At 36.3% G+C, this 12,500-nt stretch overlaps 1 protein-coding gene across 1 annotated transcript in view; it reads left to right on the top strand.

The window, feature by feature from the left end:
* The window catches only part of STAB2 (stabilin 2), a 922,612-nt gene that overhangs the window by 620,577 nt on the left and 289,535 nt on the right, over positions 1–12,500 (top strand). Inside the window, exon 49 of the mRNA XM_044087850.1 lies at positions 3,539–3,667. Coding sequence (XP_043943785.1) covers positions 3,539–3,667 — 129 coding nt within the window. The remainder of the gene's footprint in view (positions 1–3,538; positions 3,668–12,500) is intronic.

Genomic DNA, 12,500 nt, shown 5'->3' with positions numbered 1-12,500 from the left:
GCTAACTGTTATTAAGTGGATTTGTGATAATTAAGATTTAATAACGTTTCTGCCCTATTATGCAAGATATATCAAATGACTAATCTAGTTTCCTATCATTAGAGTTGTAGTATTAATTTTTTTGCAGTGTTCATTTGAAACATGCTACACTGTGCTGCCTGTACTGATTGAATATCATCTTATAAATTAACTGGGGGTTGTGAAAGAAATAAAAAAAATTCTTAAAGAACTTTAAACAAGTGCTGCTCTATCTTTTATATGAATGACATTTGTAGTAAAAGTGAATTGCTTTTGATGTTGTTCTATAGTACTTAAGGTGCTTTGTCAGAAAAAACAAATGTCCTGCTATATTTATTCAGTTTCCAGTTCTTTAAATTTTATCATTTATTAATGCATTCGTTATCTGATAATCACTTTATACAATTCAGGGTCCCAAGGTGGATGAGTCTGTCCCATTATGCAGGAAAGGCAAGTAGAAAAACTAATGACAGACAGAATGCGAGTCTACTGCAGGATGCACACACACACACTCACACATGTACATATACACAGACACACAGACACACACACACACACACACACACACACACACACACACACACACACACATACACGGAGTAGCAGATTAAGTATACATTGAACCCCAAGCTACTTTCAAACCATGTGTCCTCCACATATATTTTTAGGTCCATGCATAAATGCATGTGTTCTTTTGGAGTCACCGTCCTAATTATTTTAAATTATATTTCTTTTCTTAATATAGCAACATTTGAGAGTGTGTATTAAATGTTTAGTTTTAAATATTTTTCCTAGCAAGCAGTGAAACAAAATGCATTAAACAATAATGACAAAGGAACCCATTTCAGAACATTTTAATAATAAAGCCCATTCAGGCATTATAATCCACCAATACCTATACTCATCAATTCCAGGCACTTTACTAAATGTGTTCACATCCCATCTCTGATTGTGGTAAAAATGGCCACAGTAAACTATTCCAGTTTGCATACTAGTCCTGCAAAGTCAAACTAATGACTGTTTCACTTTATCAACTCAACAAGGTGAATCATTTTATTAACAGACATCCCTCAAAACCTGTTATTATATCTAGATTATTTATTGCATACTTCTCAGATGTCTGTGTCAAAAAAAGAGTAATAATAATAATGGTCACGGTAACATATTTCAGGTTTGATTCACTCAAATAAAGAGTAGCGATAGTAAAGTATTCCAGCTTAATTCACATGCACATGTACACTAGTCCTGCAAATCCAGATTAAATACCACAGGTAACCACCCCAACCCAACAGCAGTTATATCTACTTTGTTAACTGAGTACACATCTTAAATAAATTGCATGTACTTTGAATGAACTCCATGAAACTGTATGAAGATCACTAGCATATTACTACAAGATTCAGGCATGTATAACACAATTTAAATAGAAGCGTATTTAATGATGTCAGCATAAGCAATATTAACTACCTGATAACATATGCTAAGTCGTTATGCAGAGTCTCTGCTGAAGTAAAAGTCATCTGAATAATTCCACATTAAAGAGATCTGTTGGCAAACAACATTGCATTTCCATTTTTCATCTATACATGCAGTGCTTATTGCCCTTAAGGAAGAAATAGCCTATGCTGCATTTAAAAAAAAGATGTGGTGATGATATTGCAATAACATTCCCTGAAATAAATCAGATATACAATAAGGAACAGCTGGCAAAATCAACCACAGGTTATAGGTAGCTAATAGGCACACAGTCCAGGAGACCACTAAGGGGTCTAACATAAATTTGTAATTGCCCCAAAGCAAACAGTAGGTAGATGAAGAAGGAAAAATTTCAAGCCATGTACCCATGGCAAAGAAAGCAGCTCACTGACACACTGGGGCTTTAATCGTCACTACTAATTGTCAGACAGTGTAATAGCTTTTGTCTAAATGTAGAAATCCTTTACAATCTAATCATGTAGAGAAGACCATATCACAGTTATATGCAGCAATGACTGCACAGTGGATGCTGAAGATCAGATGGTTCTGATTATTACCCCAAATAATGCAAACTATACTGACCTGACAAATGTCAACCCCTTCACAGTTGTTGAAGGCTATAAAGAAGCTACTACAAAAATATGTTACTAAAATGCAACATGTTTAAACAATACAACCCTATTAATCAATTAATTCATTCTTTACTCAGTAACCCACAAGTTATACAAAAATTAGAACTATTATTGCATACAACTTACTTTTTTTTGAGAAGGTGGAGGTTATATGCTTGTGGGACACCTACATGTTAATCTTCCTACCTCTTCCTTGTCATCAAGAATATCTGTTCCTTCTGAAAAATACTTAGTACAGGTCTGATTGTCCTTAATGGCTGATAATGTCATACTGATGTAGCATATACATATGCCTCCAGAGGACAAAAAGGGCCCTATGCAGGGTAATGAACCAGCCCCCACCAGCCATACCAATATTCTGTTAGTTGGGTGTCCTCTCCCAATTACCAAAAACACTGTTCCAATGCATTAGTGTGTATACTATTCACTTCTCTTCTTTGCTTTTACAATTTTACTTCTTTTAAAACTTTTATTTCAAATGCAAAAATACTGACAGACATTTTCTAAACAAACAAAAAAAAATACTCTCATGTTTGGAAACAGACGTAGCATGCAAAACAGTAAGCATCTCCTTCCTTGAAACTCCCATTTAGTGAAAATCCATCTGGCATCCCATTACACTACATTAGATGTGCTGGGATTCATATTCAAATTACATATATTGAAGCAGTAATTAGCGGCTATGTGAAGAATATAGGAATTCAAAAGACAAATTGGTAATGGCTAATAGACTGGGACACCAACTACACCTGAGTGTTCCTTTTTAGGGGCAGTTCAGGAGAACTGTTTGGTGGAATGATTGGTCAGAGTTGTACAGTAAACAAATGCAGCCTGAGGGAATCTAACCCTGCACTACTGGAAGCAGCTAATTAACAGCTGATAACCTTATTCATCTGCACAAACTACCAGAAAGTACCAGACAAAATGCTGTAGCCCAACAAGGTGCATTTCACAACAAGTGCATGCAAAAAACAAGCCAAATTAAAACCATAATAATAAGCACATTATCAACAGTCAACAATACAAGGATACCAAGAACTGCACCGAAAAATATGGTTCATGTGATGATGGTCCTGTTTATTACAAGTGATTCCTTCCTTTACACCATAACTACTTTGGGATGCAGAAACCAAGCATTCACACACACACACACACACACACACACACACACACACACACACACACACACGCACGCACACACACGCACGCACGCAGACACACGCACGCACACGCATATGCACGCACACACACACACACACACACACACACACACACACACACACACGCACACACGCACACACACGCACACACGCACACACACACACACACACACACATATGTTTATCATACTTTGGAGAGGACTGGAACTGTTACTTATTCTTTTTGATCTTTTTTTCTTTTTTTTTCTTTAGAATTCATTGTTTTTGAATGGCAAGGCAAAGATCATAGCTAGTGATTATATCACTACGAATGGAATAATACACATCATTGACAAGGTTCTTGTTCCCCCAAATCTGAAGGATGTACCGAGCAAAAATTTGGTAAGAATATTCTTGAACTTTTAAATGAATTTACATATGTACAAGGCTGAAATATGTTTTCACATATGGTTTGGAATAAAGAAGACAAAAATATGACATTAAATATGGCAACAAAACAATGTAGCATTTTCATACAGTAGACACGTGAAACATATGTAATGTCAGCAGAAATGGCTCTTTAGACACATGTACTATACTCTTTTTTTCTTGGCTATTGTGTCTCTTCGGATAATGAAAACAACTATCTAATAAACAATTTATGACTGATGCTAAGTTTGTTCATTTCATTGAAAAACACATACATATTTTAAATACTGTCCTTGTTTATTAAACGTCTTATTATATTTTCTCATAATCCCTTGAGCAAACTTGACCTGCAAAAATAATCTTAGCATCCTAATTAAAAATAAACCCTTAACTGAGTTTCAGTTCTTGACATTAAAAGAGCTTTGCTAGAAGAGTTCATATCTGTCAATGGAAAAAAAACAAGCCTATGTTGAAGAAATAAAAAAAGTGCTACAGTGTTTTTAGATATAACAAAAATTGCTACTGATATTTTTTATCTCTCTGCAGCTAAGAATTTGTTGCATTTCAGTTTGTTTCTTCAGGATTTAATTATTCAACTGAGAAATATCACTTGTTTCAATAACTCTCCAGCTTATGAACCCTACAGAAGGGTTCATTTCCACATGTATTTGTTTATTTTTTGTTTGTTTGCTTGTTTATTTATTTAATATGCATATTTGAGGTTTTATGCATTATAGTATTTACTGATCATTTTAAATTAACTTGTACCATCCATGTCATGGACCTTTACATCAAGTAATGCTTTTTCAACATATTCAAAAGATGTTTAAATAACTGCAACTTTAAATCATTATTACCGCGTTCATCTCTTCTCCATATATTTGTATGACTTCTTAACTGGAATATTTGACATTCATTTCTCTTTAGTTGTTGCTGCACACAGTTTAACTTTGTGATTTGACTTGCTTTTGTCCACAACGCTTGAATTTAACAGATCATGCATTCCCAACTGACCTGCAAAGCATTGTTTGTGACTATTCCTGCTTATTTATGTCAGACTTTATGTTTGTCTTACACAAATGTCATAACTCTTCTTATACAGCTTTACATCTCTCCTTAAGCAACACAGGACCTTAGTTTGCTGCTTGAAGAACTATTTCAAGCTTCAGACATTTCCCGGGCTGTTGTATTCTTACTCCGTTTTCATCTTGTAAGTCTGGTACTTTCTTTCAGAATGGTATTTTTGTCAGTGCTAATCTCTTTTCATCATTTCCTTTTCTTTGTATTGATGTTCAGACTTTAGTAATATGGCTGACATAAGCAATTTGATTTTCAGATTTGAGCTTATTATCTCTAAGATGGGCAGACCGACTCCCTGTAATGAGTTATTCTTTTATTCCAAAACTTTGAGATGAAAAAAATTATAATTTTTGCTAATGCTCTTTCTAAAGAAATTTTTCACTGGTAAGATCATTCTCTTCTCCTGCCCCTGCTCATTGCAATTAAATGGACTTACTGTGACTTGCTTGAACTTTCAGTCTCATAGATATTTACTAAATTCCAGACTTTTGTATTGTAGACCATTTTCATATATCACAGCATCTGATTTCCCCAGTCTTAAAAATATAGATTTCAAGAAAAATTCAGTGTGCCTCAAAAGGAAAAGCATCTTCTTTATCTACTTCATGGTTGTATGCTATAAACTGACAATAAAAATATCCTTTTATTTCATTCATGCTGATAAATCATGGCTTAAGTTGTAGTCGGTGTGGTAAGAGATCATGGAAATTGGCAGATGTAAAGTAAAAGAGCAAATGACAGCATTCAGGACATTTGACAATTGTGGTAACATCAGCAATCTACATGGCTGAAGGAAAGATGAAAGAGAGATGACACTCTGACTTTCTTCCAGGTGACTCGTTAAATTAGTTGATTGGGCTCTTGTTAGAGCTGGCTGGGAAGCGAGAAGTCGGAAGGGCCTGAACATGCTCACCTCTCTCAGGGTGGAGGAGGGGTAGGGTACATGCCTGGGGTACACCAAAGTTTTCTGGTTTCCCTGATGGATACTGGAGAAACCTTGCATGGCACGCTTATTCTGAATGGTTACTTCAGGATATGTTTATATCCCCCATGAAAGTGAGTGACAGTCCTGTGGTGCACCCATAGCTCACTCTCTTGGAGAAAGCCGCCTATAATGCACATGGTCTGATGTCCATATATAGAATATTTATGTGTTAGTATACATTGTGACACTACATCTGCCTCAGCCTATCGCCCTTCCCCTACTATAGGCTCTTCAATACCTTTCCTAACCTGATGTGGATATAGTGCCTTATAACCAAGCAGATGCCATATTATTGTAGAAGAAAAAAAAGTTGTTGAAGAAGCAATGCAGCAGTTTGCTAGCAAAATTAGTAATGTTTGATAAGCCAATGAAGAAAAAATTATGGATGACTGTATCTGTCAGACAAAAGGTTCTAGGCTGTTATGGCTTTCATTAAAGAAATATTGGCAGAGGGGCTCAGATTTTCAGTGGTCATTATTAGCTTTAAAAGTGCTTTTTCATTTCCTTTGCTGATATTTGATATGGCTGCAAGGAGACCCCACAAAGGAACAGATTTTGTCCTAGTTTTGCCATCCAGATAACCATGTAGTGTAACAGAAAAAATATTTTTGACAGTGGCTGTTCTGTGCAAACACCTAAGCACCAAGTTGAGCTCTTAAATGTTATATGTCAGTGTCTTTCAAACAAGTTAAAGTTTAAGTTGATTTATCTGGCTCAGTTAAAGTTTTTGTTTTTTTTCAAAGTTGTAATAATTTTTTCAGTAATGAGCAAAAAGCAATGGTTAGGGTAACATGATTTGCATCTGCGATGGCAGTGATAGATATTCTGCAATTGCAAATGGAAGATAGAGCAACAGTTCAGGATGTTCATAATAATCAGGCTTTACAAAAATGGTTGGATTGTTTCAAGAAATTGTTAGGACTGCCTTTCTGTACTAAATATGACCTACAACTAGTATAATTTAACAAATCTTTATAGAGAAATTAGACATTAACTGCTTTCACTCCCGCTTGTTAGTACAACAAATTTTTTTTATTACTAATTTATTACCAGTTTTATTTAGGTACAGTTTTTCAAGGAAGTAAGACCTCTGCTGTACTACTGTTTTCTTTTCATGCTAATTGCTTCCATGGGGTATGATGGGCAGCCGCAGTGGTGCAGCGGTTAGCGTTGCCACCTCACAGCAAGAAGTTCTCAGGTTCGATCCTCGGCTGGAGTGTCTTCTATGCGGAGTCTGCATGTCCTCCCTGTGGTCACATGGGTTTCCTCCGGCTGCTCCGGTTTCCTCCCACATCCCAAAGACATGCTGTAGGTGGATTGGACACTCTAAATTGGCCCTAGGCATGAGTGTGTGTGTGTGTGTGTGTGTGTGTGTGTGTGTGTGTGTGTGTGTGTGTGTGTGTGTGTGTGTGTGTGTGTGTGAGTGCCTTATGTAGAAAGTTGTGCGCTGGTCTGGCACCTCAGCACCATAAAACTCCATTGTCAGTCATGAGCAGACAGGTAATCTGCTGTGGTGACCCCTAACCGGGAAAAGCCTAAAGAAGAAGAAGCTTCCCTGGGGTATGATGGTGTCCCTATTAATCGATAAAAACAATCTCAGGGGTGGGGGGGTTAGGTCAATGCAAAGGAAGAAATATTGCATTTTTATGGGCTGTGCCAGTAATGAATGTTTGCAGTGGTAAATGCATAGTTAGCTGGAAATGAGGGATGGGAATAACTTTTACATGAAAATGCACTGTACTACTCACTTTGGTATGTTAGAGTTGGGGATACACACTGCATAAAGTTCCTGAAGTTTTTGTTCTTCAGACATCATGATATTTTTTTAAGCTTGAAAGTCAGTGGCCTCAAGAAGTTGTAATGACAAAAATCTTCTTGTTAATAAAGGTTACAGAGTTTCATGATATGAATAGCCTCATATGTGATGCCTTTCCTAGGTTTTGCTTGGGCACGTATAAAAATGGTAGACAGCATCTGTCTTTAGTTGCTGAGAGTAAAAAAAGATCACAGGATGGGCTCTCACCATTGACAGAGTTAGTCGTGTTCATAAGGGAACAGATGGGCTGGATGGCTTTTACTCTGAGAAGGAATAGTTTCTGCACCACTGGAGAATGAATGTGTCTGAACTCTTTTGAAAAAGATGATTAAATAAGTTTATGGAACAGTCAAAAGGGATGTGGCCTTGACAGTCGTGTAGAATAGAAACTTAAAATAAGTTTCCCTGCTATAAAGAATATTTCTATAAATACAGATTATGAGATAAAGAGCTCCTGCACAGTAACAAAAGAGAAGAACAACTAATGATTTACAATTAGATGTCTAACAGATGAAATGTTGAATAAAGAGTGAACTTGCCCCCCCCCCCCCCCTTGAGGACACATGTTAGCACTTGATCTTGGCAAGGCAAGACATACTGCTGAGATGGTCACTTCCACAAGGTAAGATGAGATGCTACACACTGACTGAACTTTGCAACTAACAACTGAACTACTGAACTGTGATAACTGACATCGATCTTTTATATCAGGTTCCAAAGAAAAACAAAAACAAACAACAAACTGCTGCTGCCAGAGTTCCGTCTTTCAGCTGGTTATAGAAGGGCATCACATCTAGTCACCTGACTCTGACACAATTCACATTCAGAACTCTGTTAAGATTCTGTTGCAGCATTTTTAACATAAGCAACGTTCACAAATACATTTTAATGCAAGCATCTGTACAAATCAAATGTGACAGTCAAATGACATAAGATTATTTACAAAACTTTAATCAGCCATGTTGGCATATCCCACACATGCACTGTCCTACGTCTCCTGGTACAGCTGACAATACCTCACAACATCAAAGAGGACATGATTAAACAGAATAACCACTACATACTCACTGTGTCTCAAATCTTACAAAAGAAGACAACGGTCTTGTTGTGATAGACTGGTGCAGCTTCATGTCATTCAGCTATGCCTTAACAGGCTGTGGAATTCAACTGCTATGACCACTTACATGACTTTTCTATGTTCATGTTGTGAGGAAACATCATGCTTTTCTGTGATGAGACTGATAACTTTAAGCTCTCATTTCCCTAGAGTAATTGATAGGTATCATTCTTTTGGGTGCCATTACCTTTATTGGACTACAGCTCCATATGTTGATTCAAAGGGAATTGTACAGATTGGTTTGGCTTTATTTCCCACTCATTGTAGTTTGCACACTAGATGAACAAAATTTGTTAAATGATGTTTCCATTCCCAAGGTTCATGGATTTTTAAATTACCCAAATATCTCTTGAGATTGAGTTTTTTCCATCTAATTTTAATAATGAGTTTTTTCTTATCCCCATTTTGAAGAAGCCATTTTGAGATTCTGTAGTTTGGTTAACTTCCACTCATGCTTTACTCCTACCTTTTATTAGCAGGTTATTGAGAAATGATAAGCAAATCTTCTGATTTTAAATCTTGATATTGAGATTGTCATCCTCAAAATGTTTCTTAGTAACAAGGACAAAGGTTGTATTTAATATTTTGGTCTTCCTTGATTAGTTGGATTTTAATTCCACAAATCATCTTGAGGAGACATCAGTGGGCATACTCTGATCTTTCTTCTATAGAACTTCTATTATTTGTTTTCATTTCTCAAGCTAACTTCAGTCAAGGTTTCAGGTATTAATTCATCTGATAGCTACCAACTCATAGAGTGCCACAGGTCTCAGTTAATAGTGACTATTTATGGTACGTTTATTTACTTGCTTATTTATTGATTAATTTATACGTGTTTACTGGGGTAATGTGCTTATCTCAATGGACAATTTGCAAGCACTGCGTTGTTGAATAGGATTACATAAAAAATGAACACAACATATTTTACAGATACAAGGATATGATAAATATAAATATATATATATATATATATATATATATATATATATATATATATATATATATACATATAAATAATATTTAATACATATTTACAGATGCAAGACTATGCTACAACATCTAGTTCAAGAAGCAGTTAACTATGTCAAAACATGGATGGAAAAATGGAATTATGCGTAGGAGAACTTTATGCATAAGATGAAGCCATAATTAATGAGATAGCTTATGCTACAGGGATAGCAGCATATCATTATATAGAGAGGTATGAAGACATTAAAGAGGCAAGTGAGAATCGTTGCAGAAAAGGATACCATGGGGAGAAGACAAAGAAAAGATGTGAGAGGCATGCACAGGGAAGAGGAGTCAAAATGAGAAGTGTGAGAGAGATGCAAAGAGCAGGAGGAAGTTGGATGAATGAGCGGCAGTAACTAAAGGAGATGACAAGATGAAGTAAGGAAGGATGAAATAGGGATAGGTATGTGCGTGACAGAGCTACAGGGTTAATGTAATGTAACTTCAGTGAGTGCAGCTGCACTTTGCTTGGGTGAAGTTATGTTCCATGAGTTGTCTGAAATGAGAGTATAGTTGAACATCTCGGACTGAGAGAAGAATGGAGTTCTATAGTTTAGATGCTAGGATGGAAACTGCATGGTCAGTGCAATAGAGTTTACTTTTTGGAATTAGGAGGGTGGATTGAGATTCAGAGATACCCTTGAGATTATATGTGGGTTTTTTGTGAAAGGTTTATGACTGAGAAGGGACTATGTCTCAGCAGAAAGGGCTTTATGAATTAGTTATCCTAGTAGGAAGTTTCATTCTGTATTTATACCTAAAGTGAAAAGTACTGAGATAGGACAGAATTGTGAAGCAGTACTTGGAATAGGAGTGATTATTGCTGCTTTCCATTCTGAGGCATAAATCTTATTTGTTAAGCAGAGGTTGTATATGTCAGTGAAAGGGTGGAAGATGAAGTCCTTACAAAGGGGAAAGATCCAAGGGGCTAGGTTATTTGAGCCTTGTGAAGTATCTGTTTGTATTTGATCCAATTGTGTTTCAGCCTCTTTAGTTCTAATCTTTTCGAACTGGAATAGTGGAATGTAAACTGTGAGAGGGTGACTGTGGGGGGGGGGGGGGGCTAGGTTTGTGCTGTTGACATGTGGGAGGTTGCTGAACTCATTGAGGAAGTAAGCACCCGAGCATTTGTATGGGGTGGTGTTAGAGAGTTTCAGGGAAGTAGAGATGTGTTACATTTTTTGACTAGTCAGCAAGTTGATTTCTCTCCAGAATCTTTTAGGTTTGGCTAAAAGCAAGATTTGTTTGTTTTGATTAGTGGTTTGTTCTTGTGTCTGTGGATGGCCATACATGCTCTCCTTAAGGTATGTCATAAAAAGGTAGCAACATGCAATTTCATTGTTATACTGATGGTATTCCATCTGGATCAGTGTTCCAGCCTGATTAGCAAAATAAAATATTGTAATCCTTTTCCTTTAATTTTCTCAGGAGAATGTATCTGACTTTGCTATCCTTGAAGATTCCATGGATGTAGTACAACCTTATATGGAAAGTAGCTTAAACTCAGCCAGAAGAATACTGAAACATTACTCGTATATTTAAGTGTGCATCCATCAGATGTCCTTTTTTCTCATCTTTTTACTGAGAAGTCTAGATTTCACAAGCTGTTTGAAGAATATGATACTTGAAAAATATTTGACTCTGAAAGGCCAAATGTCAACGTTTTAAGTTAACCTTTTACCTCCTGATGAATATCTTCCAGATCACTCGATTTATACCTTCATTAGACCTTGCTGCTATGACTCATGCACTTGTGTCTTCCTGCCTCTGATTACTTTAATCTGCTCTATCTTCATCTTAATGATGGTAACCTCATCTGCTTTCATCAGGTGCAGAATCCTTCTCCCTGGGTGTTGAATGTTGCTTTTACCACCAACCGTATTACTTCTCTGCCATGCTACTTTGCACTGACAACTGCATCCCATCAACTTGCAGGATTTTCTGTCTCTTTATGCCCCTGTCATGCAACCCAAATCATCAAATAATGGACTGCTGGCCATTCTTTGGACTTGAATAGAGGCCTCCAGTATTGTTTGCCTACCCTGTGCCTCTCCCGTCAAACTGACTACCTTTCCAGATCTCCTGTCAAACTGACTACCTTTCTAGATTTGGTCATGCAAGGCTAAGATCTCATTTCAGAGGTCAGAGGTCTCTTAAATAACACTTATTTTAGAGAGTTTTCATTAATTCATCAGTGTAGACACTATACTCTTTTTCACCTTACTACTTATACTAATTTTGGAGTCTGCTTTCTGTCTACCTACTTTTAAAAAGTTATATGCTGATTTTTTCCATCGTAGTTGCAGTTATTTATTGTTTGAATGTTTGTTTGGTGTTTAGGTATGGTCACCTTAATAAAAAAGATAAAAAATTATAGATGATATGTGTATTTGAGGCTATATGAAAAGTATATATATTATGGTGATATGTGTATTTGGGGTTATATGAAAACTACCAAATGAATTAACAGCCTTACAGCTAACATTGTATTTGTTTTTTTTTCTCCTAGTTTGAAAAGTAGAAAGGTATAAACTGTATTGTATGTATACCAAGAAAATATGTGGAGCCGCTGCAAAAACCAAACCAAATAAAAAACAACAGAGGCTGCCCAAGGTCAATAAAGGCAAGTTAACGACAAATAGCGTTAGCGTAAACACAACTTTATTCACACTTTCATCAGAAACTGACTTCTTCATAAACGTAATACAAACTGAGTGAAACTCAAAAGTTTAAATACACTTCATTTTGGCACCCACAACATAATTAATTGCACAATTATCCAATTAAAAACAGTTTT

Source organism: Protopterus annectens, chromosome 11.part0 (genome assembly GCF_019279795.1).
Source record: "Protopterus annectens isolate FY-2018-M chromosome 11.part0, PAN1.0, whole genome shotgun sequence".
NCBI lineage: Eukaryota > Metazoa > Chordata > Ceratodontiformes > Protopteridae > Protopterus > Protopterus annectens.
Note: the sequence above shows the minus strand (reverse complement) of the source record. Positions and strands in the feature narration are given on the sequence as shown.